This window comes from Triticum aestivum, chromosome 2B (assembly GCF_018294505.1).
Source record: "Triticum aestivum cultivar Chinese Spring chromosome 2B, IWGSC CS RefSeq v2.1, whole genome shotgun sequence".
Lineage (NCBI taxonomy): Eukaryota > Viridiplantae > Streptophyta > Magnoliopsida > Poales > Poaceae > Triticum > Triticum aestivum.
The window spans coordinates 655,587,425-655,610,879 of NC_057798.1; the positions used below are offsets into that span (position 1 = coordinate 655,587,425).

A 23,455-nucleotide genomic window follows, 5' to 3' on the forward strand; every position below is an offset into this window, starting at 1 on the left:
GGTAGGTCTAGGTTCAAGTCCTTTGACTAGTCGTGTTGTTGTCCCCTTGAGAGTTGCGGTAGGTCTAGATTCAAGTCCTTCGACTAGTTATGTTGTTGTCCCGTTGAGTCTGGTTCCTAGGTGTGTCTGTGTATATAAGCACACTATAGGCGCTGAAGGTTTTTAGCAATGGTGAAATTGTACCAGAGATGCCGGAAGAAATAAGGAAACAGATGGCACGATATGTATCATTGGTTAAACTTGTTTGTTCGCATCATAGCCTGTGTTTCATGAAATTTCGATGCAACTAATCGGTGGGAGAAATTTAACAAGTAATCCAGCTTGTTATGAGCCTTTCGAATTTGGAGGCATCAGGAATGAAGCGTAAACAGCAGGTCTCTTTAACACTGCTACAATGCCAGATCGGGGTCTCGCAAGAGCCATCCTGGTCGTTGAGCTCCTCTTCCCATGCATCGATGGGCCAGACCGGTGGGCGGCAATTGCTTGCGCGGCACAACCCGCACTCGAGATGCACAGAGTCCTCTGCTCGAGAAGAACAGCAACAACTTTCTCCTGCGCTTGTGGAACAGGGCTTTCTTGAATGGAGTTCTCGCTCTGCTCTACGGGTGTGTTTGGTTTGAGAACCAAGTGTAATGGAATGAAATGGTTCCATTTCAGAGGAATGGGTCGGTTCCGTTCTTACGTTTGGTTTGAACTAAAAAATGGAATGGAATGGTTCTATTCACGTGTTTGGTTGGAGAGATGGAATATAAGATCAGCTTGACCAATACGGTAGCGATAACCAGTACAATACATGTAGGAAATAAATCTTTTGTATCAGCATACACGATGGCATACACGCACACAGAGGCGGAGCCAGCGTGGTAGCGTTGGGTTCAGATGAACCCAACCACTTTTGCTGGTCCAGTACACACGTAGGTATGTAAAATCCCATGAACCCAACAAAAAAAAAGGTCTGAACCCATCGAGCAACGCGGGAGTGAGCAGTCTAATAAAAAGGCCCAAAAGCCCAATAATAAATTGCCTTTATACCGCCTGTTCGTACCCTAATTCTATTCTTCACGACCTCGGTCAGCCGTCACGCCACGGCAGGTCGATGGCAGCGAAGCCGGCAATCGTTGTTAAGAACTCCAATTTAGAGGTACTGAGATCGCATGACCACATACGTCTCCTCTCTAGTGTTCATATTTTAATTTTCTAGTTGCTTACTCCATGTACTTCTTTGTGCGGGTTTTACTCCAAGTGTTTTGACCGATCTAGGGTATGAATGATATTTCTCAAAAGAGAAACCTGATCACCAGATCCAAATAGGAGTATTATAATTCAAGGCCACCTATAGACGCAGGTAATGTGCATCATATTTCTGAAGACGTAACTCATCAATTTCTACAGAGTGTGTGCGTCCGCTTTGACTAATTTTTGCTTCCTAAATTGTATGGCTAGGGTTTTTAATTTTAAGAGTGATTACTTGGTAATTGGAATATGGCGACTTGTCAATTTTTGGCGGTGATTCACATATACTTGGGTCATTCTCCAATGGCCAGATGCACCCGAACTAGGTTAACTCCATAATCACACAATTTAATCAGTATGCTTTTATAATTACTAGTTAAATGTGTTGATGTGGAATAAGAAATAATAATATTTCCGCCTTTGCTATTCATAAGTGATATTATATTTCTACCTATTTTGCATTTTTTGAGTGCTATATTTTTCTTCTTCTTTGAAACCGAGTGCTATATATTTAATGTAAGGTGGTGCAGAAAAAAAAGAGAGATTAAATCCCCACAATCAGTCAATGAATGAACCCATCGGCTAAATTTTCTGGCTCCGCCCCTGCACGCACAAATGGATAGCACCATTATTTATCTTCAGCAACATACACGCGGATAACCGCACAAATGGATAGCACCATTAGGTTGCCAAAATTATTATCGCCAGGATCCCTGCTAGCTCGCCCCACTACGGCTTGAGGAGGGAAGATTCGTACTTGGGGTGAAGAAGGAGGTGTTCATCGCCGCTCGCCCGTTGTAGCAACAGCTCGTCCGCCGCTTGCCCGCTGTAGCAGCCGCTCGTCGGCCCGCTCACCCGCTGGGAGAAGGAGAGACGAGGGAGGTGAGAGCAAGACGGGGAACGAGAAAGGAAGAGACGACCGGGAAGTGAGGGAGAGGCGGCGCTGCTGGCGCATATCATGGTGGGGAGTGGGGGAGACGAGGGCGAGTGGCCCGTTCCGCGTCGTTCCTTCGATTTGGACGTACGAGTGGATTCCGCATATCAAGCGAATATTCGGTTTCTGGGAACGAGTTGGTTCTCCCCCTCGACCCAACCAAACACTCGAACGAGTCCTGGATGCGGGTCGGACCCATTATATTCCACCTGGTGATAGAAACTAAACACACCCTACAAGAACAGCAAGGAACCCCTTTTTGCGCTTGTATACAGGCTAACATTAGTACAACTGACTAGCAAATTAGGAGAAGGATTGCCTCTAGGATAGAGAGGAAATTAGCGCCAAAGATTGGATCCAAGTTGAAAGTGATACTCCCTCCTTCCCAAAATATACTTTGCACTGTCTCTTATGCACAACTTTGACCGTTAATACATACTCCCTCCATTCTTAAACATAGGATGTATAGTTTTTAACACGGAAATTAAAAAAGGCACATGAAAGAAAATTTTCACAAGTTTTGAACGAGATTACACCTGACTAATTGACATGAGTAAATAGAGGAGCTTGCCTGATATAAGAAAATGTAATCAAATCCCTAAAACAAATATCCAACGAGCGTTGCAACGCAATACACTTTATATTTTGGAATTTTTTTTTCAAAAATCTATACACCTTATAAGGAAAGGAGAGAGTATAAAAAGTGCACGGATTGAACATGTATAACTGATAACATCCTTGCAGAACAGCACTTCCGCTTTGTTTCATGTATATTTATACTAGTTTAGTGGAAATACAAAAATGAAAACCGTTGTGCGATTAAAACAAGAAAAGTCAAAGCACACCTTATATCTTGGGAAGGAGGTAGTACAAGATTTGCGTGCCTATAGCCCAAATATGGCAAGGAACTTGGCCAATATAAGACCAAATAAAATAGTAGAGGACGGAAACCAAAAGCATTTTTGGGATCCACAGTAAAAACAAGCTAAAAAACTTAGTATTTCTAGAGGAAATGTGGGATTTCATCCAAACATGTCTAGTTCTCGATACAAAAAACGCATGCATATTCATCATCCGCTTCCTAATGTGAAACAAGTTTATCCTTCCAACACAGGCTATTATCATGCTCATTCAACCTAGTTCATCCTTCTAACGAGCTGGTTGATGTAGTTCTCGCGGTTGCCAGCATCACCACCCTCGACGTAGTGGTTCCTCTTCTTCTTCAGGCCACCGAGCGGAGCCTTGAGCTTGAATGGCCACAGGAAGTTGTTAGCCTCCTTGAAGTGTGGGCCGACGGTCAAGATCTCATGCACAAGGTCCTCAATGCAGATGATGTTGTGCTTCCCCAAACCCTGGTAAGAGGCAATGATTCAACTTAGCATGGATATGCACCATAGACGCGCACAGGTCTATGGTTGAAGAAACAAACCTCCTCGATGACTTTGTTGTTGGTCAGAGGGATCCTTTGCTTGTTGAGCTTTCCGTAACCTCTCTTGTAGATCAGCTCCCTGACACTCTTGAGGTTAGGGTACCTACACAGATCATGAATTATACTAGTCAGCAACAATGCAATATCATATCAAGTCTGTAGTTGATCTGACTTGGATCACTTGAAATCTTGGTTGTTGGCACTACATATGAGAAAAATGATTGCCTATAGTTTGTACCAACATTTAAGAAAACCAGCTAAACTAACATAATTGCTTGGGAGTGAATAAAGCAAGGATGGTGCAGGTTTCAGACTAAAGTTTTCAAAAGACTTGGCAAGTGGCTAAACAAGTTGGCCTGAAGCAGTAAAATGGCTTAGTAGACAGTAGATAACACGGTGGTAAATTCATCCAACCAAAAGACCAGGTACAATTTATTTTACATTAGGAGACAAGGAAGACAACAGGAATGCATTCAATTAAGACTCAAAAGGTAGACAGATAACATACCCGTAAGCAACATATGGCTCAACCCGACGCAGCATGTTAATGGTGGCCTTGTTGACCTTAAGGAACACACCATTAAAAATCTGTACAAATGAAGTTTAGCAGTGAGCATCAGTAATCATTTTCAGAAGTAGATGTATCAAGCAACATGTGCATTCAAAGGACCAAATAATTGATCAACCCACCTGCCTCAAACGCAAAAGCTGCAAGATCTTCTTGGTCTTTGGGTGCATAGCATTGATACTGTAGTGCAACGTTTCAGAAAATTAGCATCAAACCATGGGAACACAAACCCAAATCAATGCAGATAGCAATGATCAAATGGCAAGTGGTGCCTTACCCACGGATACGGACGACAAACAGCAGCTTTGCCTCAGGACTGACATAGAACCCACCCTTCATCCGGGCCTCACGCTTAAGTTGCACCAGCTCCTTGTCCTGCTCAATTAACAAAGTTCTCGTTACTGAGAGCACACTCAGTAATGATACCATCAGGGAGAAACACCAACATCTCAATGATCACTAAAGCTGGATTACAGCTATGTGGTAGTGGTACGTATGTTGGACTAGAGCATAACAAAAATCTGGAATTAAACAACTAGCAAGATTCTACATGGACATAGGTTGTCTAGCAGTGACGCACAGCACAAAAGCATCAAGAAAATGGACAGGTTTGAACATATCTTGCGTATGGTACTGCTAAACTCCGATCAGTCTTCCCCTATCGACTGAAGAAAGGTAAACCATATAGTTGATACAAAACGTAATCAGTGGTAGGACCGCAGGTAGCAAGTTTGCAGAGCAAGAATCTAATCAACATCCACAAACGAGCAAAGGGCATTGGATCGAGCGAGACATGAGCAGCGATCTGACCTGAGCCTCATACTCCCCGGCGTACTCCTTGGCGCGGGCGTAGATGACCTTGGTGTTCTCCGCGTCCTTCTTCTTCTCGTCGGCGACCTTCTGCTTCTTCGCGGCGGCCCAGACCTCTCCCCTCTTCCTCTTGAAGTTCACCGACTCCGGCACCGGCACCTTCGCCGCCTCGGAGGCCATCTGCGCGGACGCAATCAACCACAGATCCTTCAGGCTTAGATCGAAGCGGGGAGGGGACAGCGGCGGGTTCGGGGGACCGGTGCTTACCTCGACGAGCTGCGCTTCGTGGGAGAGGAGACGGCGAGGGTATGGGGAGAGGCGGCGGCGGTGACGGGGTTGAGTGCGCGGATTAAGTAGGGGGGATCTCGCTTGCTAGGGTTCGTGGGGCGGATCCGACGGTTGCGAGTGGCTGGATGGAGTGTGCAGGGCACCGGTAATGGCATACGGGCTTTCGTGGGCTTTGGGCCCCTGCTTCGTTTGCGGTTGTTACCAAATACTCCGTATTTTGTTCTTTTTCCACTTTGATAAATAGCGAGCGAATGGGTTTTCTGGTACTTGAGCGAATGTGGAGGAACCCAAAAGAAAACTAGACCTGTAGTCCCTCCGTAGAGAAATATAAAAGCGTTTAGATAGTACTTACAGAGGGAGTAACTTTTGTTAGCCCATGAAGGCAGATTTCGACAACTTCTGGGGTCGGTGTAACCAATGTTTTCGCAATATAATATACTCCCTGTGATCCTGAATATAAGTCGTTTTGTTAGTTTAATTTGAACTATCAAAACAAATTAAGTTAGGAACATAAGGAGTACTTGGATTTGAACCATTTGAATGGAACCCCTCGAAAAATTAAATGCAATATGTACAAAGGAGAATCAAATTTTCTCAGAAAAGAAGAGTAAACCAATTGATGTTTTTTGCATGCACAAACTAAAGTTCATTTGAATGCACACGGGGATGTTCTACGATGAATTTTGTAGAATAGTAACCATTAAAGCGAGTTGCTTTGAAAGGTTTCCATAATTCACTAGAGTATTATAAAAGTTTATCAGAAGTACAAAGTATCTCAACATAATTAAAATTACATTGAGATCTCCGGATCATTGAGCAACCATTACAGTCACCGGAATGAGCCGTCGACGCGTCGTTGTCGCCGCTACCCTACCGAAGCTGGCTTGACCTTGTTGATAGACAGCCGGAAAATCTTCATGCACGTGCCCCTAAGAACCAGCCCTGAATCCACATATCTAGTGGTTGAACCCTTTATCTCTATACTTATAAAAGAGCAAACATTGTTTTCTCTAAACGCACCACACTGAACATACGCATGATTAGGCACATTGAACTCAATCTAACATGTGGACTTAACCAAATTCGATCTATCTTTGCACTTAGCAATTTACACTGACGAACTGTACTCTACTGGTAAAGGAAATACGAAACTCCACCCATTGCCTAGTATTTACACCGCTACACGTATTGACTTAAAACAATAAGACTATTTTGTCGATCAATCTTGCACAACTTCAATTTTCTGAGGGAAAAAACAAATGCTCCACTAGTTAGTTATGTTTGCATGGTGGATCACTGCAATTAAACTTTTCGGCTTGTAAGGTATAGTTTTTACCCCAGTTCTTGTATCCCAGTCAGGATTACAACATGGTTAATAGTTCAACTTCATTTTCTTATAATGGCGTTAACCTTCCCAAGGAAACACATAAGTCATGTGGTGACTTATCATCGTGTAGCTACAAAGATTCCAAAACTATTTAATGATAGGTCACTGTAATAAAAGAGTTCTTTTTCGTGAAGTGATTTACTATAAGAGTTGGAATGAGATATGGAAAAATATGCACTTCGGTTTTAAAATGGAGCAAGTTTTTTCTTGCAATGACGACGCGGGCAACGCGGGCGATACCGGTGGCGACCGCCGCGAAGACGGCGGCTCCCGCCGGCCCTGGGCGTGGGCACGTCGGCGGTCGGTTTTGGGCGCTTGCAGAGTCCGACGATGAGGATGACGACGACGGGATCTGCGCCGGAGTTTCGCCGGAGTCGTATTCGCCAACGCCATCCGACACGATCTGTGAAGCTTTCAATCCCGGCTATTCGGAGGAGGAAGTGGTCATGATTGTGGACGATGTCGTGCCATGCAACGATCCGGCGCGGGAGGGAATGAATCCCGAGGATAAGGTGGAGATAGTTCGACGTTTGGTTCACCGGAGGACGGCGGCCGCCGCACTCCGGCCATGGAAAGGGCCAGTACCCAAGGTATGCATCCAGCCTATCACGTTGTCGGATTTCTTCCTGCTGGATTCTTGGGCGCGTGTGACTAGAAAGAAGAAAAGGAAAGGCCGGCCGGTGACGGCGCAGCCGGCGCCGGCGACCTGCACGGCGGCTCAGATCCGAGCGGCCAGGGAGCTGCGTTTGAATGAGTTACTGGGCTCTCCTGGGCCGGCAGCTGAGCGGGCCTGCGCTGACATGTCTGGGTATGTGGCCCAGTATGCCAGCTGCGAGGCGAGGCGAGGCGAGCTGGTCGTTCCTGGGCATGAGGCCCAGGCAACGCTGCTCGTCGCTACGAAGCACGTAGCCTCATGCGTTTCGCCAGATCGTTTTTCTCCTGTTCGATCTACACGTCCGCCACCGCCTAAGGTTCGTCGTGCTCGCGCGGTTCCCAGGATACGTAGGTGTGGGGTTGGCCGGGCTGCCCGTATCCCGCCCCTCGCTGCCATGGTGGGGCGTGGAGGGGGTCCAGCTGGACCGAAGCACCCGGCCGGGACCGTGCCGGTTGGCCGTGGTGATGGCGCGTAGACTGGACAGGAAAACATGGGTGCTGCTGGGACTGCACCGGCCGATGCTGGTCGCGGTGGAGGCATGCCGGGTATGAGGTCTCCGACGGCTGGAGTCGGACGTGGTGCCGGAGCATCGTCTGGTCATCCGGTGGTGGCCGGTGCTGCGCTCGTTGCCGCGGGACGTGGTGGGCAGAGGCCGCCGGTGCAAGTTCCGGCGGTGACCACCGCGGGTCAGCTCTTGGGCCTCGTCCACCGCCGCAGGGACCGGGTGCGGCTGCGGGACGGGGCGGTGCTGCGCAAGGGACATGGCCGCCGCAGCCTAAGGATGCCTTCGTGCCTGGCCCGGCGCCTGGCCAACAGCCTCGGGCTGCACCGTCGCTGCACCACGTCGCGAGGACGACGAAGAAGCGGCCTGGGCCGGTTCAGACTTATGCACTGCCACCTCGGGCTGCTAATGGAGGGACGGGTGTGCCCTGTGACCCAGCTAATAGTGGCACTAGCGGACCGCCCCGGGGACAATGGGGTGATGATGGGTACAATGCTTATGGTGATGGCCAACACCGTGGTTCGTCGTCGATGGGTGGTGGCCGCGGATATGCTTGGCAGAGTGATGGTACTGCCGAGAGACCTTTTCTCGGTCCTCCGGGTGGTTTTGTTGAGGGGGCGTCTGGCCCAGAATATCGGCAGTGGGGCGGATACCGCGGTCATCGTGGTGGTTGACACGGTCGAGGTGGTCATTTCCGTCAACGGCAGCCTCCTCCACCTGTAGTCGTCGAGCAGACGGCTGCCGCCGGGGCTGCCGAGTCGCCCGTTCTATCCGATCAGGCTATGGATGTGGTGACGGCGCTCGCCAACGCTGAGATACCTGGGACTGAGACTACAACGTCTGCTTCAGTGGAGGCGGCAGACAGAGCTGATTCGGATAGGGCATCCAAGTAGGCGCGCAAGAAAGAGAAGATGTTGTGCTATCGTTGTGGAGAGAAGGGTCATTTTATTGCCGATTGCGTGGTTGAACTATGTGATACTTGTGGCAAGCCGGCACATGATATGGGGGACTGCCCTATTTTGTGTGATCAGATGTCGTCTCTTACTATGTATGGAGTGTGTTGTGCAGAGCTCACGTTCTTTGAGTCTCCTAGTGCGAGGGAGATTCCCAAGGAGACCCAGAGTATGACCACTAGGGTGGTGAAAGTAACCAAAGGAGATGTCTCGCAGACCCAGATTGTGCAGAGGCTTAAGGAGTTAGCTCCAGGTGACTTCCAGTGGGAGCTCATTAGTCTCGAGGCCAAGATGTTTAGGGTTGAGTTTCCTTTGAGTTTTGGGTTGTGCAGAGTACCTGGCACAGAATGTATCCTCGAGTTCCACGAGTGGAAGAAGGTCGAGCCTCAGGGCAAGCCTCTTACTCAGGTTTTGTTACGTTTTTCTGGGGCTCCCTCGAAGATGATGCAGGATGCTAGAGTCGTGGCTAGCTTGGGCATTATGGTGGGGAAAACTGAGAGAGTGGATATGGCTCTTACCCGAGCTCACGGGGTAGCCCGACTGCTGGTCAGTGTTCTGGATATTGAGTTTGTGCCTGATGTGGTCAAGTGGTCATATAGAGGCCAGATTTATAACCTTGTGATCGAGTTTGAGGATGAGGATCTGTTCGCTGAGGCCGTCAATGGGACTGATGTAGACATGCATGAGGGAGATGACAACTCGGGCGCTAAGGAGGCACCAGTCAATGATGTTGGACGAGAGTCGTCCAACGGACTGGGGCCCGTTTCTCAGACGCCTGGGGATGGGACGGCACCACCCTCTTTGGTGCCTATGACCTCTCTGAGATTTGGGTCATTTGTGCCTGCTTCTGCGCCTCCCAGACTCTGGAGTGACCGGATAGAGTCCGACGATGTGTTTGAGCGCACGCTACCTACCTTGGATTTTGAGGATGCTGATAGTCCTGTTCTCGAGGGCTCGCCGACCACGGTCGCGGGAGGGGAGGAGGAGTTTCGGCAGGCGGCCAGTCTTTCTCGTGCTCCGCTCGTTGCCTCACCTCAGGCCGCGGTTTCGGTGGTGGAGGTCTTACCTTCAGGAGGGTGTCCAGGGCAGGTGGCCTCGGCGCCTTCTTCTTCTTTCGCGACAACGGAGCCGCAGTTGGCAGCTCTGCATTCCGGAGGGGGCTCGGGGTAGGTGGCCTCGACGCCCTCTTCCCCTAGGGCGCCTAGGGTGGCCGCTCCTCTTGTGGCGCCAGCGAGTCCATCTAGCCAGAGGTCCGGGGTAGGCGGGGAGTACGGGCAGGCCGCCCATACACTTCCCTCCCCCGGTGCGCCTTCGCCTCAGTGCCGCGGTCCGCGCCTGATGTCAGTGACGCCGTGGAGATCCCCGACGCCACTATCGGGAGCTCCTGCTGTTTCGTCGACGGAGGCTGACTTGCCGGGTGTTGGGGTGAGGCAGGAGGCCCCACTCCGAGAAGGGTCACTCGGGAGGAGGTTATTGCGTATGTAGGTATTCCGGATCCGGTCTCGGCAGGGTGACGGATGAGCTGCCGTCTCCAGGATCATCCGGAGGTTGATGACATGCAGCAGCGGTGCGTCATGAGGGCGGCCAAGCTTCGTGACGTTGAGGTCACCACTGGTATGTCGGTCAATGCCTCTAATTCCATTCTGCTTTTTTCTAATGATGAGATTATTAATAATGCAAACCTATTAGGAGTCTCACTAGGTAGCTATGATACTGAAATTTCAAATTCTGTTAATGATATCCTGGATTTGGAGGCGGTGCGCGCTTTAGAAATGATTCGAAACTTAGCAGCGGTTAAACCCATGAATGATTCCGATATTGATGCATTGGGGGTCAGGGTGCTTGATAATTTTTGTGCGGATCTTGCACCATCCCTTCCTGAGTCTGAGGAGGAGGATGACACCTTTGAGGCTGTAGTTGTTAGGTCCACAGAGCCTGGTTGTGAGGACCGGCTGGAGAATCAAAACAAACCTAAACGCAAGTGGAAGCGGAAGATTTACCCGGCTTCGGCGGTGCGTAGGAGTGCTAGGATCCGTATTGCTAAAAAATTCATGACAAAATATGAAAGGAATATTTTGGAATAGCAGAGGTCTGAAAGACTTGGCTAAAAGAAGGTTTCTTGCAGAGGCGTCTAGCGAGCATAGGCTAGATTTTATTGCACTGTCGGAAACTGGTAGAGATAATTTTTCGCCACAGATTCTCAATACTTTATCGGGAGGTATTGATTTTGATTGTCATTGTCTGCCTCCGAGAGGAAGATCGGGTGGGATATTACTCAGAGTCAGATGCGATTCGCTCGAAGTCTGAAGTGTGGTGATGGGAGACTTCGCAGTTAAGTTTCGGGTGCGGTCGAAGGCCGATGGGTTTAATTGGGCTCTGGTGGCGGTATATGGTGCCGCGCAGCCCGAACTTAAACCTGAGTTCTTGGTAGATCTTGTTCAGATTTGCGGCTCTGAGCAGCTCCCAATCCTGGTTGGGGGTGATTTCAGCATTATTAGAAGGAGAGAGGAAAAGAACAATGATAATTTTGACGGGAGGTGGTCGTTTATGTTTAATACCATTATTGAAAGATTGGATTTGAGAGAGATAGAGCTTTCGGGTAGAAAATTCACCTGGGCCAACGGTTGCCAATCCGACCTTTGAAAAGCTGGATCGAGTCCTAGCTAGCGTCGAATGGGAGCAGAAGTTTCCCTTTGTAACGGTTCAGGCACTTTCGCATGGTATTTCAGACCACACGCCTTTATTTGTGGATTCTGGTGAGGCAACCCACTTGGGGAACAAAAATTCGTTCTCGTTTGAACTGGCTTGGTTTGAACGAGAAGGCTTCCTCAATCTCTTAGCCAGGGAATGGGCTAAGGATGCAGGTGGCAGGACTACGCTTGAGCGTTGGCAGAATAAGATAAGGCATTTGAGAAGTTTCCTGCGTGGGCGGGCTAAGCATCTTAGTGGGATTTATAAGGTCGAAAAGGAATGGCTTCTTACCCGTATTCAGTCCCTAGATGTAAAGGCCGAATCCACGGTTCTGCCGGCCTCGGAGCTTCATGCTAAGCTTGAGGCGGAGATGAGACTGAAAGAGCTTCTTCGTGAAGAGGAATTAAAGTGGGTGCTGCGGGCCAAGGTTCGCCGAGTTGTCCAGGGGGACGCGAACACTCAATTCTTTCACATGATCGCCAATGGCAAGCATAGAAAGAAAAGGATATTTCAGCTTGAACAAGATGATGGAACGATTTTAGGACAGGAGAACCTAAAATTATACATAACTGAATACTACAAGCAGTTGTTTGGGCTTCCAGAGGATAACTGTGTATCTCTGGATGAGTCAAGGATTGAGGATGTTCCTCAACTTACTACGGATGAGAATGAGATTTTGACTGCCCCTTTTTCCGAGAAAGAGGTTTTTGAGGCTATTGCGCAGATGAAAAATAATAAAGCTCTAGGCCCGGATGGATTTCCGGCGAAGTTCTATAAAAAATGTTGGCATATTATTAAGGGGGATTTGTTACCGATGTTCCATGATCTATTCTCTGGACAACTTCAGTTATTTCACCTGAATTTTGGAACAATAACCCTGCTTCCTAAGAAAACAGAGGCTGTGAGAATTGAGCAGTTCAGGCCCATCCGTCTTCTTAATGTTAGTTTAAAAATCTTTACCAAGGTTGGGACTAATAGGCTCATGCAGATTGCACATTCTGTTGTGCAGCATTCCCAAACTGCTTTCATGCCGGACAGAAACATCCTAGAAGGGGTTGTGGTCCTTCATGAAACGCTCCACGAGATTCACATGAAAAAACTAGATGGAGTTGTTTTCAAGGTGGATTTCGAGAAAGCGTACGACAAAGTCAAATGACCTTTCCTCCAACAGGCCTTACGCATGAAGGGTTTTGATGAAGCCTGGCGACGCCAGGTAGAATCTTTCACGCAAAAAGGGAGTGTTGGAATTAAAGTGAATGACGACATAGGTCATTATTTCTAGACACATAAGGGCCTGAGACAAGGTGATCCGATGTCTCCTATCTTGTTTAACATTGTGGTTGATATGTCGGCAATTCTCATAGGAAGGGCTAAGGACGCTGGTCAGGTGGGTGGCTTGGTGCCTCATCTAGTTGATGGAGGTGTGTCTATCGTACAGTACGCTGATGATACGATCATCTTTATGGAGCACGACTTGGCAAAAGCGAGGAATATGAAGCTGGTGTTATGCTTATTTGAACAATTGACTGGGTTGGAGATTAACTTTCATAAAAGCGAATTGTTCTGTTTTGGTAGAGCCAATGAGGAACAAGAGGCTTATAGGCAATTGTTTGGATGCGAATTGGGGACTTTACCTTTCACGTACTTAGGTATACCCATTCACCATCGTAAGCTGACAAACAGAGAATGGAAGTGTACCGAGGATCGATTTGAGAAGAAACTGAGTTGCTGGAAGGGCAAGCTCATGTCATACGGAGGCCGATTAATTCTTATTAATTCGGTGCTCACGAGTATGCCTATGTTTCTCTTTTCTTTTTCTCGAAGTCCCAGTTGGTGTTAGGAAAAGGCTGTACTTCTATCGATCCCAATTCTTTTGGCAGAGCGATGATCTAAAAAGAAAGTACAGACTCGCCAAATGGGATATCATTTGTTGACCAAAATACCAAGGGGGTCTTGGCATTGAAAATTTTTAAGTAAAGAACAGATGTCTTCTCAGCAAGTGGTTGTATAAGTTATCAGTTGAGACTGATGCCACGTGGGCGCAGATTCTCCGTAGTAAGTATCTGCAGTCCAAAACTTTGTCCCAGGTGACAGTGAGACCGACGGACTCGCCTTTTTGGAAGGGGCTCATGAGAGTTAAATCAGCCTTTTTCAATAGGACAAAGTTTATAATCGCTAATGGCACTACCACGCGTTTCTGGGAGGATACCTGGCTTGAAGAGACGCCACTGGCGCTTCAGTACCCGTCCCTGTATAGTATTGTTCAACGACGTGATGCTTATGTTGCAACGATACTTCAGTCCATCCCCCTTAATATTCAATTTAGGAGGACGCTTGCCGGCAATCATTGGGAAGCGTGGCTTCATTTAGTGAGTGGACTGATGGTGGTTCAGCTATCTCAACAGCCCGATTCAGTTGCGCTGGAAGCTCACTAGGTGACGGAGTCCTGGATTAGGGGGTGTCCGGATAGCCGGACTATAACCTTTGGCCGGACTCCTGGACTATGAAGATACAAGATTGAAGACTTCGTCCCGTGTCCGGATGGGACTTTCCTTGGCATGGAAGGCAAGCTTGGCGATACGGATATGTAGATCTCCTCCCATTGTAACCGACTCTGTGTAACCCTAGCCCTCTCCGTTGTCTATACAAACCGGAGAGTTTTAGTCTGTAGGACGAACAACAATCATACCATAGGCTAGCTTCTAGGGTTTAGCCTCTCTGATCTCAAGGTAGATCTACTCTTATATTACCCATATCATCAATATTAATCAAGCAGGAGTAGAGTTTTACCTCCATCGAGAGGGCCCGAACCTGGGTAAAAACATCGTGTCCCTTGTCTCCTGTTACCATCCACCTAGACGCACAGTTCGGGACCCCCTACCCGAGATCCGCCGTTTTTGACACCGACATTGGTGCTTTCATTGAGACTTCCTCTGTGTCGTCACCTTTAGGCCCGATGGCTCCTCCGATCATCAACAACAATGCGGTCCAGGGTGAGACTTTTCTCCCCGGACAATCTTCGTATTTGGCGGCTTTGCACTGCGGGCCAATTCGCTTGGCCATCTGGAGCAGATCGAAAGCTACGCCCCTGGCCATCAGGTCAGGTTTGGAAGTTTGAACTACACAACTGACATCCGTGGAGACTTGATCTTCGACGGGTTCGAGCCACAGCCGAGCGTGCCGCACTGTCCCGATGGGCATGATCTAGCTCTGCCGCCGGACAGTGCCCAGGAGGCCGCCCCAGTGTCCGCTCCGACCATTAGCTCGGAGCCGACTGCGCCAATCGAGGACGGGTGGCTGGACGCCGCCTCGGGGGCTGCAATCTCTACGGCGATCGAGCCGAACACTAGTCTCGTCCTTCGTAAAGCTCATGACTCTAAGGTGCCGGACTCCTTTCCGGACTCCGAACCTTCCGCGCCCCCACCGATCGAATCCGGTTGGGCGCCGATCATGGAGTTCGCCGCCACGAACATCTTTCAGCACCCGCCCTTCGGCGACATTCTGAATTCACTAAAGTCTCTCTCTTTATCAGGAGAGCCCTGGCCGGACTATGGTCAGAGAGGATGGGATGCGAACGACGAAGAAATTCAAACCCCACCCACCACCCACTTAGTAGCCACTGTCGATGATTTAACCGAATGCTCGATTTCGACTCCGAAGACATCAACGGTATGGACGACGATGCAGGAGACGAACAGGAATCAGCGCCTATAGGGCATTGGACAACCACCTCATCTCACGATGTATACATGGTGGACACACCTAAAAGAAACGACGACGAGGAACAAAGGGACGAAACAAGGGATCGTTCCCTCGAAAAGCAATCAAAGCGGCGGCGTAAGCGCCGCGCCAAACCCCACCTCGACAGAGACCCAGCCACAGAGCAGGGCGAACCGCCGGACGATGAACATGCCATCGAGCAACCGTCCGAACAGGGCAACTTGGGTAAACAAACCGAACAACCCACCCCCGGTAAAGATAATAGTCCGGACGACCTCACACCGGACAAGTTGTTGGAGCAGAAGAACCTCCACAAAAGGCTCGTCGCCACTGCGTGTAGCCTGAAAAAGCAGAAGCAGAAGCTCAAAACAGCGGAAGATGCACTTAGAATTAGATGGGGCAAAGTACTCAACACCGCAGACAAATACGGCGACAGTCGCCATACAAAGAGCTATCCGAAGCGAAAATTACTACCGGAATTTGATGAGGAGGCCTTAGAGCCCCCGCAATCAAAAAATAAGGAAGACACCCGGTTGGATAAACAACCCCATGGCTACATAGAGCGGCAAGGGGCGCCACACTCAAGCCGGCACGCGATCCGCACAAGGATTCACATCAAAAAAGGCGGCCTATCCAGACGGGCCAAGAAAGCAAGCTCTAGTAAGCAATGCAACACAACAAGTATCCGAACATCACGGCACACCCAAATATAGGGGTGCCGCACACCCCCTATGTTTCACCGATGAGGTGCTGGACCATGAATTTCCAGCGGGATTCAAGCCCGTAAACATAGAGGCATACGACGGAACAACAAACCCTGGAGTCTGGATTGAGGATTATATCCTCCACATACACATGGCTAGAGGAGATGACCTCCACGCCATAAAATATTTACCCCTCAAGCTCAAAGGTCCAGCCTGGCATTGGCTTAAAAGCCTTCCCGAAAACACCATAGGAAGTTGGGAAGAGCTCGAGGATGCTTTTCAGGCAAATTTTCAAGGGACTTATGTCCGACCTCCGGATGCAAACAATCTAAGTCATATAACTCAACAACCCGGAGAGTCAGCCCGGAAACTCTGGAACAGATTTCTTACTAAAAAGAACCAAACAGTTGACTGTCCGGATGCCAAAGCCTTAGCAGCTTTCAAGCACAGTGTTCGAGACGAATGGCTCGCCAGACACCTCGGCCAAGAAAAGCCAAGAACAATGGCCGCATTAACAAGCCTCATGACCCACTTTTGCGCAGGAGAAGATAGCTGGTTGGCAAGAAGCAGCACCAGCGACCCAAGTACATCCGAATCTAGGGATGGAAACGGGAAACCGCGACGTAGCAAGGACCAGCGCCGGACCAAGGGAAGCAGCCCGAAGAGCACGGCAGTCAACGCCGGATTCAAAAGCTCTTGACAGAATCAGAAAAAGCCGCCCCTCAAGGATAACAGGGACGAGCTATCTAACCTCAACAAAATCTTGGACAAAATATGCCAAATCCACAGTACTCCCGGGAAGCCTGCAAACCATACCCACAGAGATTGTTGGGTCTTCAAGCAATCCGGCAAACTCAACGCAGAACACAAGGGGCTCGACATACCAAGCGAGGACAACGACGAACCCCACAAGCAGAGCACCGGAGAACAAAAGAAGTTCCCGCAGGAAGTCAAAACAGTAAATTCACTTCACGTGACAAAAGGGAAAAACAGAGTGGTGCCTATAGAGATATGCGCCATACGGCCTGTCCCAGAAGAGTCCTGCCACTGGTTGTTACAACCAATCACCTTTGACCATCAGGATTACTCTCGAAGTATCCGGAACGCAGGCTGGACTGCCTTGGTATTAGATCCGATAATTGACGGACTCCACTTTCCACAAGTCCTAATGGACGGCGACAGTGATCTAAACCTGCTATACCAGGACACAATCCGCAAAATGGGGATAAACCCAACAAAAATTCGCCATGGCAACACTTCCTTTCAAGGGGTAACGCCAGGCCCAGATACCCATTATACGGGTTCTCTCCTGTTAGAAGTTATGTTCGGCTTCCCCGACAACTTTCGACGCAAAAAGCTAACCTTCCACATCGCCCCATTCACAAGTAGCTATCAAGCACTACTGGGACGCGAAGCTTTCGCCTGCTTTAACGCAATACCGCATTATGTATCCCTTACACTTAAAATGCCCCGCCCGCGAGGCATCATCTCATTAAAGGGAAATATCGAGTGTTCCTCGAGCACGGAAGACTGTGTGGCTGCCTTGACAGCCACACACTAAACCAGCTTTACTAGTCAAAGCACCTAAACAGGTAGTTCAGACCCCGGCCATGGCTAGACGAGTCCGGCGTAAACATACAAAGGCTTACTAGCCGCACACCCCTGTACAAGGGGCTCCGCGCGTATACAACAAGAGACAATAAAGCTCAATTCTACCCATTTTTTGAATTATACTTTGTTTATTTAATATAACATAGATTTTTAGCATGATTGTTTTCAACTAAGTTCCTCTCTTTTACAGATGAACACCGTGCTACACCCGTCCAGGATACGACACAACGGAGACACGGGTGCAGACGTGCAGTAGGGACCCATTCCAAGGATTCTTTTCAGATTAAGACCCTGCATAAACCTTTTTTACTGTCTCTTGTTGATAACATCCCCCGGTTTCTTGTTATAACCGAGGAGGAGGCTGGCGTCTTGGCATGTGGCCACGTCAGAATTTTGCACGTACCTGGACACCAGGGGCTTCTTACCAATGGCTTTGTTCAGTCCATTTTCATAAAGACCGAATACCTTAGGGAGTGTTCGGCGTCGCGAGTTTGGCCTTATATGCATCAGCTCCGAATCATGTCTTTGGTCAAATGTTGGGTTTGCCCGGCTCCTGTGTTTTGCTGCCTTACGTTCCGCTCTATCGGCTAAGGCGGCACCAGGAGAACTACTGCGATTGTGCCCTGGTTCGGCCAGGCGAGCACCTCAGTAGAGAAAGTCGAAAACTGACTATCATGATATAGCGTGAGACTGGTCAACCACTCGATGACCCGCCGGAATCTTTAGGATTCCCCCACATTAACGAAGGGCCGATTCCCGGTCAGGCACACACGCACCCCGAATTCGGGTGAGCGCGGTGCCCCTAGGGGCTATATAGTAGCCCCACTGTCAAACTCCTATGGCTAAGTGAAAGTGATAAAGCATTATAGTCCGGTTGCCTAGTTCGCTGCACTATCACCTCCTTAATAGGACCAAAACGTTGGATAAAGTGTGAAAATGCGCCTTCTGCGAACACCCCCGCATTATATGCGTGGGGGCTGAAGCCGAAGACTGCCATCTTTCAGGTTATATACACATATACATTAACGGCCGCACAGGAGGTATTCTTATTCTTGAAAGCACAAGTATAAAAAGCTTTTATATTCCACCGAAACATTGTTTTTCAATAATACATGTTATCCGAACATAAACATCCTTCGAGCACTGCGTCTCTATTAAATGAGCGCCCTGCAGAACTTCCTGAAAATAGTGCTCGGTGGGAACTCGGCTCTCGTCCGAATCTTGGGATGCAACAACACTGGCCTTCATCTCCGCCTAGTATGTCTTGACACGGGCAAGAGCCATCTGCGCACCCTCTATGCATGCTGACCTCTTCATTGCATTAATATGCGACACCGCACCAAGGAACTGCTGCACCAAGCTAAAATAACTCTTCGGCTCGGGCCTTTTCGGCCACAGATGACTCACGACATGCTTCATGGCGAGTCCGTATAACCTATTCAGCTCCGCCCATGCGGCCAAACGATCGGATACAGAAAGTGGGCGCTCTGGATTGTGGAACTGCGACCAAAAAAGCTTTTCCACTTCGTGGTCAGTTTGATCGCGGAAGTGTTCGGTCGCGTCCGCGGCACTCGCCGCCAAGTCCAGATAAGTGTTCGCCGCACTCCACTTCCGATCCAACGGAGCATATTTAGGATCCCCGAACTTCACCGGCAGCATATAGGGCTTTCCAGCCGTGATATCTCCGGCCTGACGTAGCTCCTCCTTCATAGCTCTCATCTCAGAGCGAGTATCCCTGGCCTCGGTAGTGACCTTCTCTAGGTCCTTTTGTGCCACCCGATCTTCTTTTTCAAGAAGCTCGCAGCGGTGGGCAGCATTCTTCAACTTTACAGCCATCTCGGCCATTTCCTTCTTGCTTTGGCAGTGAGCAGCCTATTCGGTTTTCAGCTCTTCAACCGCCTTTAAGGCAGCCGCATCGCTTTTCCTGGCCCGCTCCTTGGCTCGGGCAAGTTCCGCCCGAAGGTTCTCCATGGCAACATCACCATCTGCATCAAGCACACATGTTGTAAGGTATGGGCATCAAGCTCCTCTTACCAGGTGTCTTCGGAGAAATTACATACCTTGTGCCTCGTCCAGCCGCTTGTTGACAAGCGCGATGTCGGCATCTGCCACGTCAAGTTGCCGCTTTAGTTCGGCAAATTCATCAGTACGGCTAGCCACCGGACACTTCGCCACCTACATAGGAAAGGCGACATATCATACCTGGGATTACGATCCTCGGCGCGCCGTCATTTTTGACAACACGCCGAGTCTCAGAGGCTACTATCTATATAGGGCGCATTTTATATATGCGAATCTATCAAAAGGTACATCATTTCGCGTACCTCAAAACATGTCAGTAAACTCCTGACGGCCTCGTACAACCCGCTCTCCGCGGATGAAATCCTTCCAATCACTGTATCCATCAACGCACGGTGTTCTTCTGAGATAGACGCTCGCCCGAGCAGATCCTTCAACTCCTCCGACCGCGCACCGGACGGTGCCGGACTTGTCCGATGGCCTTCCTCGAAGGCTGGACACGGAGAGCCTTGGGGGGGCATACGACTGCCCTCCGGCCCTGCCGGATTCGGAGAAACCCTCCGTGACGACACCTCAGGGTCGCCCGCTTCGCAAGGTGGTACGGCAGGGGGAGGCGTTCCGCTCTCCATCATTTTCGGACGAAGATCCCCTGAAGATGAGCTCTGCTAAGAAGGGTTGTGATCCGAACTACAAGGTAAAATTTCGGTTATCTTCCTCAAAAATAGAACAGGGATGTCTCTCATTTTAAATCCCCTCTTTACTTACCGCTCGGCGGAGAGCTGATACCCTTGGGGGCACAATGCAGCCGAGGCACCCCTCGGCGCCGGACCCTCTGACGAAGATTTCTTCCCCCGCTTTGAGGCCATGGCCTCCGGGTCTTCAAAGGCGGTCCTTTTCTTCCCTGGCTAGAGGAATTCTCGATTCCTCCTTTCCTGACAGCCTCCTTCGGGGAGGCGGTAGCTTCCTTGTTCCCCTCTTCACCTTCTTCCAAAGGCACAACCTCCAGCATCCTGGTTAACACGGGATCCGGCGTAGTCTCAGGGAGGGGAGCCGGACACCTGATAAGCTTTGCTTTCGCTATCCACTCCTGTTTAAGGGATAGCTCTTTAAAGGGCAATTTTATGATAAATATACAGATGGCGTGTCTGGGTACAGGGCTACTTACTTGAGTATCCGGGCGATTGCAGCTCAGACCTGCATCCTCGGACGAGTCCGGACACATTGCTTGTGATCCGAAGAACAATTTGTACATCTCCATGGGCGTCGTGCCCATAAAATGTTGGAGGGCTCGCGGTCCTTCCGGATTAAACTCCCACAGGCGGAGGGGGCGACGTTTGCAGGGCACGATGCGGCGAATCAACATAACCTGCGTAACTACGACCAGATTGATATGTCTTTCTAGGAGATCTCGAACGCGGCCCTGCAACAAGGGCACGTCCTTGGACGGCCCCCAGTTGAGTCCTTTATTGACCCATGATGCTAGCTGTGGTGGGGGACCCGAGCGAAAAGCAGGTGGTGCCACCCATTTGGTGCCCCTGGGAGCTGTGATATAAAACCACTCTCGTTGCCATAAGCTGAACTCCTCTTGAAAAGAGCCCTCGAGCCATGGAGCGTCGGCATTCTTGCTTATAACAGCACCTCTGCACTCTGTGTGCTGCCCCTCGATCATCTTCGGCTCTACTTTGAAGGTCTTGAGCCACAATCCGAAGTGAGGAGTAATACGGAGGAAGGCCTCACACACGACAATGAATGAAGAGATATGGAGGATGGACTCCGGAGCTAAGTCATGAAATTCCAGCCCATAATAAAACATGAGCCCCCTCATGAAGGGGTCCGTCGGGAAGCCTAGCCCCCGAAGAAAGTGAGACATGAACACCACGCTCTCACCAAGCTTGGGAGTGGCAATATCCTGCCCTTGAGCGGGCAGCCTGTGCGAGATTTCGCTGGTTAGATACCTGGCATCTCTTAGCTTTCGCACGTCTTCTTCCGTAACGGAGGAAGGCATCCACCAGCCTTGAAGGTTGGAGCCGGACATCATCGAAGGTCCGAAGCGCCTGAATCTGGAGCTTTGAGTGTTGGAACTCAAGGCGAGAGGCGGATTTGATTGAAGATTGAGAGAAAGGAGTCGAGCCTTGGTCTCTTTATAAAGAGGTTGAATACCAAGAGCCCTCCCCGTGACCGTTTGGGACTCGCCTTCGTTTGAGAAGACATACCAACAAGCACGATTGGGTTACCCACGCCCGTATTGATGAGAATCCCGGAATAAGGGGACACGATCTCTGCTTTGACAATACGTACCAAGGAAACCGCCTCGCTAAACGCGCTGAGGTGGGACAGTAAAATGATTCGAATAAAGGCTTGGCCGTGGCATGATGTCACGCTGCGGAATACGTCAGCAGATTAGACTTGTACAAATATTATTCTCTCTATGTTGGTGTGTGGAACTTATTTTGCAGAGCTGGACACTATCCTTGTGTTCAACATCTTCTATGAAGTATTCGGAGGAGGAACCCGCCTTGCAATGCCAAAGACAATTTGTGTGCCGGACTCGTCGTCATTGAAGCCTGGTTCAGGGGCTACCGAGGGAGTCCTGGATTAGGGGGTGTCCGGATAGCCGGACTATAACCTTTGGCCGGACTCCTGGACTATGAAGATACAAGATCGAAGACTTCGTCCCGTGTTCGGATGGGACTTTCCTTAGCATGAAAGGCAAGCTTGGCAATACAGATATGTAGATCTCCTCCCATTGTAACCGACTCTGTGTAACCCTAGCCCTCTCCGGTGTCTATATAAACCAGAGAGTTTTAGTCCGTATGACGAACAACAATCATACCATAGGCTAGCTTCTAGGGTTTAGCCTCTCTGATCTCGTGGTAGATCTACTCTTGTACTACCCGTATCATCAATATTAATCAAGTAGGAGTAGGGTTTTACCTCCATCGAGAGGGCCCGAACCTGGGTAAAAACATCGTGTCCCTTGTCTCCTGTTACCATCCGCCTAGACGCACAGTTCAGGACCCCCTACCCAAGATCCGCCGGTTTTGACACCGACACTAGGTCTGGAGAGTTCACAGTTAAATCGATGTATCTCGATGTTATTAACTCTAGCGCCATTCCTAGTTCAGAATATGTTTGGAAAGTCAAAGTTCCTTTGAAAATCAAAGTGTTTATGTGGTTTGTACATAAACAAGTCATATTAACAAAGGATAACTTGGTAAAGCGCAACTGGACAGGATCTACTAGGTGTAATTTTTGTGATCGGGATGAAACTATCAAACACCTTTTTCTTGATTGCCCGTTGGCCAAAGTTCTGTGGCAGACGGTGCACATTGCCTTTAACATTACTCCTCCGAATTTTGTCAGTACGTTATTTGGAACGTGGCTTTTTGGGATAGAGTCCGAAACAGCTAGACACATTCGTGTAGGAGTATGTGCTTTATTGTGGGCAATTTGGAACTGCAGGAATGATTTGGTTTTTAACAGAACAACAAATATTCATTTTTTGCAAGTTATTTTCTGAGCCACTGCGCTGATCCGTATGTGGTCGCTACTCACTCCGACAGAGGCCAGAGAGCATTTGGTTACTGGATCTATCCGGTGGGAGATGGTAGCATGGGATATTTTCAACCGGTTTGGATGGCGGTCATGTAATAGGATAGGCAATTAGTTTTCCTATCTTTCTTGTGCCAGCCGGTTGTGGCCTTGTAGCTTTTGTGTTCTTGGCACTGTGGCTCTTTGTGAGCTTGCCTCTTTTTCCGTTTAAGACTTTTAGACCTTGTTGAACCTATTTGGTTTTTTATAAAGTTGGCCGTATGCATCGTTCTGATGCAGAGGCCGGGAAGTCCCCTTTTCAAAAAAAGGATAAAGAATCACTTGCATGCAGCCTAAATAGAATCATTATGCACAAAGTGGAATAAACTTTTCGTTTAAGGTATCTTAGAGAAAGAAGTC

The 23,455-nt window shown here is 49.2% G+C and overlaps 1 protein-coding gene and 1 long non-coding RNA gene across 2 annotated transcripts; one reads left to right on the plus strand and one right to left on the minus strand.

The window, feature by feature from the left end:
* The first annotated feature begins 1,045 nt into the window (after positions 1-1,045).
* On the plus strand, positions 1,046-1,643 carry LOC123046526 (uncharacterized). Its single transcript, XR_006422401.1, has 3 exons — positions 1,046-1,141; positions 1,261-1,345; positions 1,444-1,643. It is a non-coding gene; the product is annotated as an uncharacterized lncRNA (long non-coding RNA).
* Positions 1,644-2,986: 1,343 nt separating this feature from the next.
* On the minus strand, positions 2,987-5,415 carry LOC123046525 (60S ribosomal protein L7-2). Its single transcript, XM_044469924.1, has 7 exons — positions 5,242-5,415; positions 4,975-5,154; positions 4,442-4,539; positions 4,287-4,344; positions 4,105-4,184; positions 3,597-3,699; positions 2,987-3,519 (listed from the first exon to the last, which is right to left on the minus strand). The coding sequence occupies exons 2-7, from the start codon at positions 5,152-5,154 to the stop codon at positions 3,304-3,306; spliced, it is 735 nt and encodes a 244-aa protein (XP_044325859.1). The 5' UTR covers positions 5,242-5,415; the 3' UTR covers positions 2,987-3,303.
* Positions 5,416-23,455: the final 18,040 nt, after the last annotated feature.

What these genes read in the sequence shown, in the direction of transcription:
- LOC123046525 (XM_044469924.1), bottom strand. Translation starts at nt 5,154, where the DNA reads ATGGCCTCCGAGGCGGCGAAGGTGCCGGTGCCGGAGTCGGTGAACTTC. An exon ending in TTTGTCGTCCGTATCCGTGG is followed by an intron (nt 4,345 to 4,441) that starts GTAAGGCACCAC and finishes GTTGCACTACAG; the next exon opens with TATCAATGCTATGCACCCAA. An exon ending in AGCTTTTGCGTTTGAGGCAG is followed by an intron (nt 4,185 to 4,286) that starts GTGGGTTGATCA and finishes TCATTTGTACAG; the next exon opens with ATTTTTAATGGTGTGTTCCT.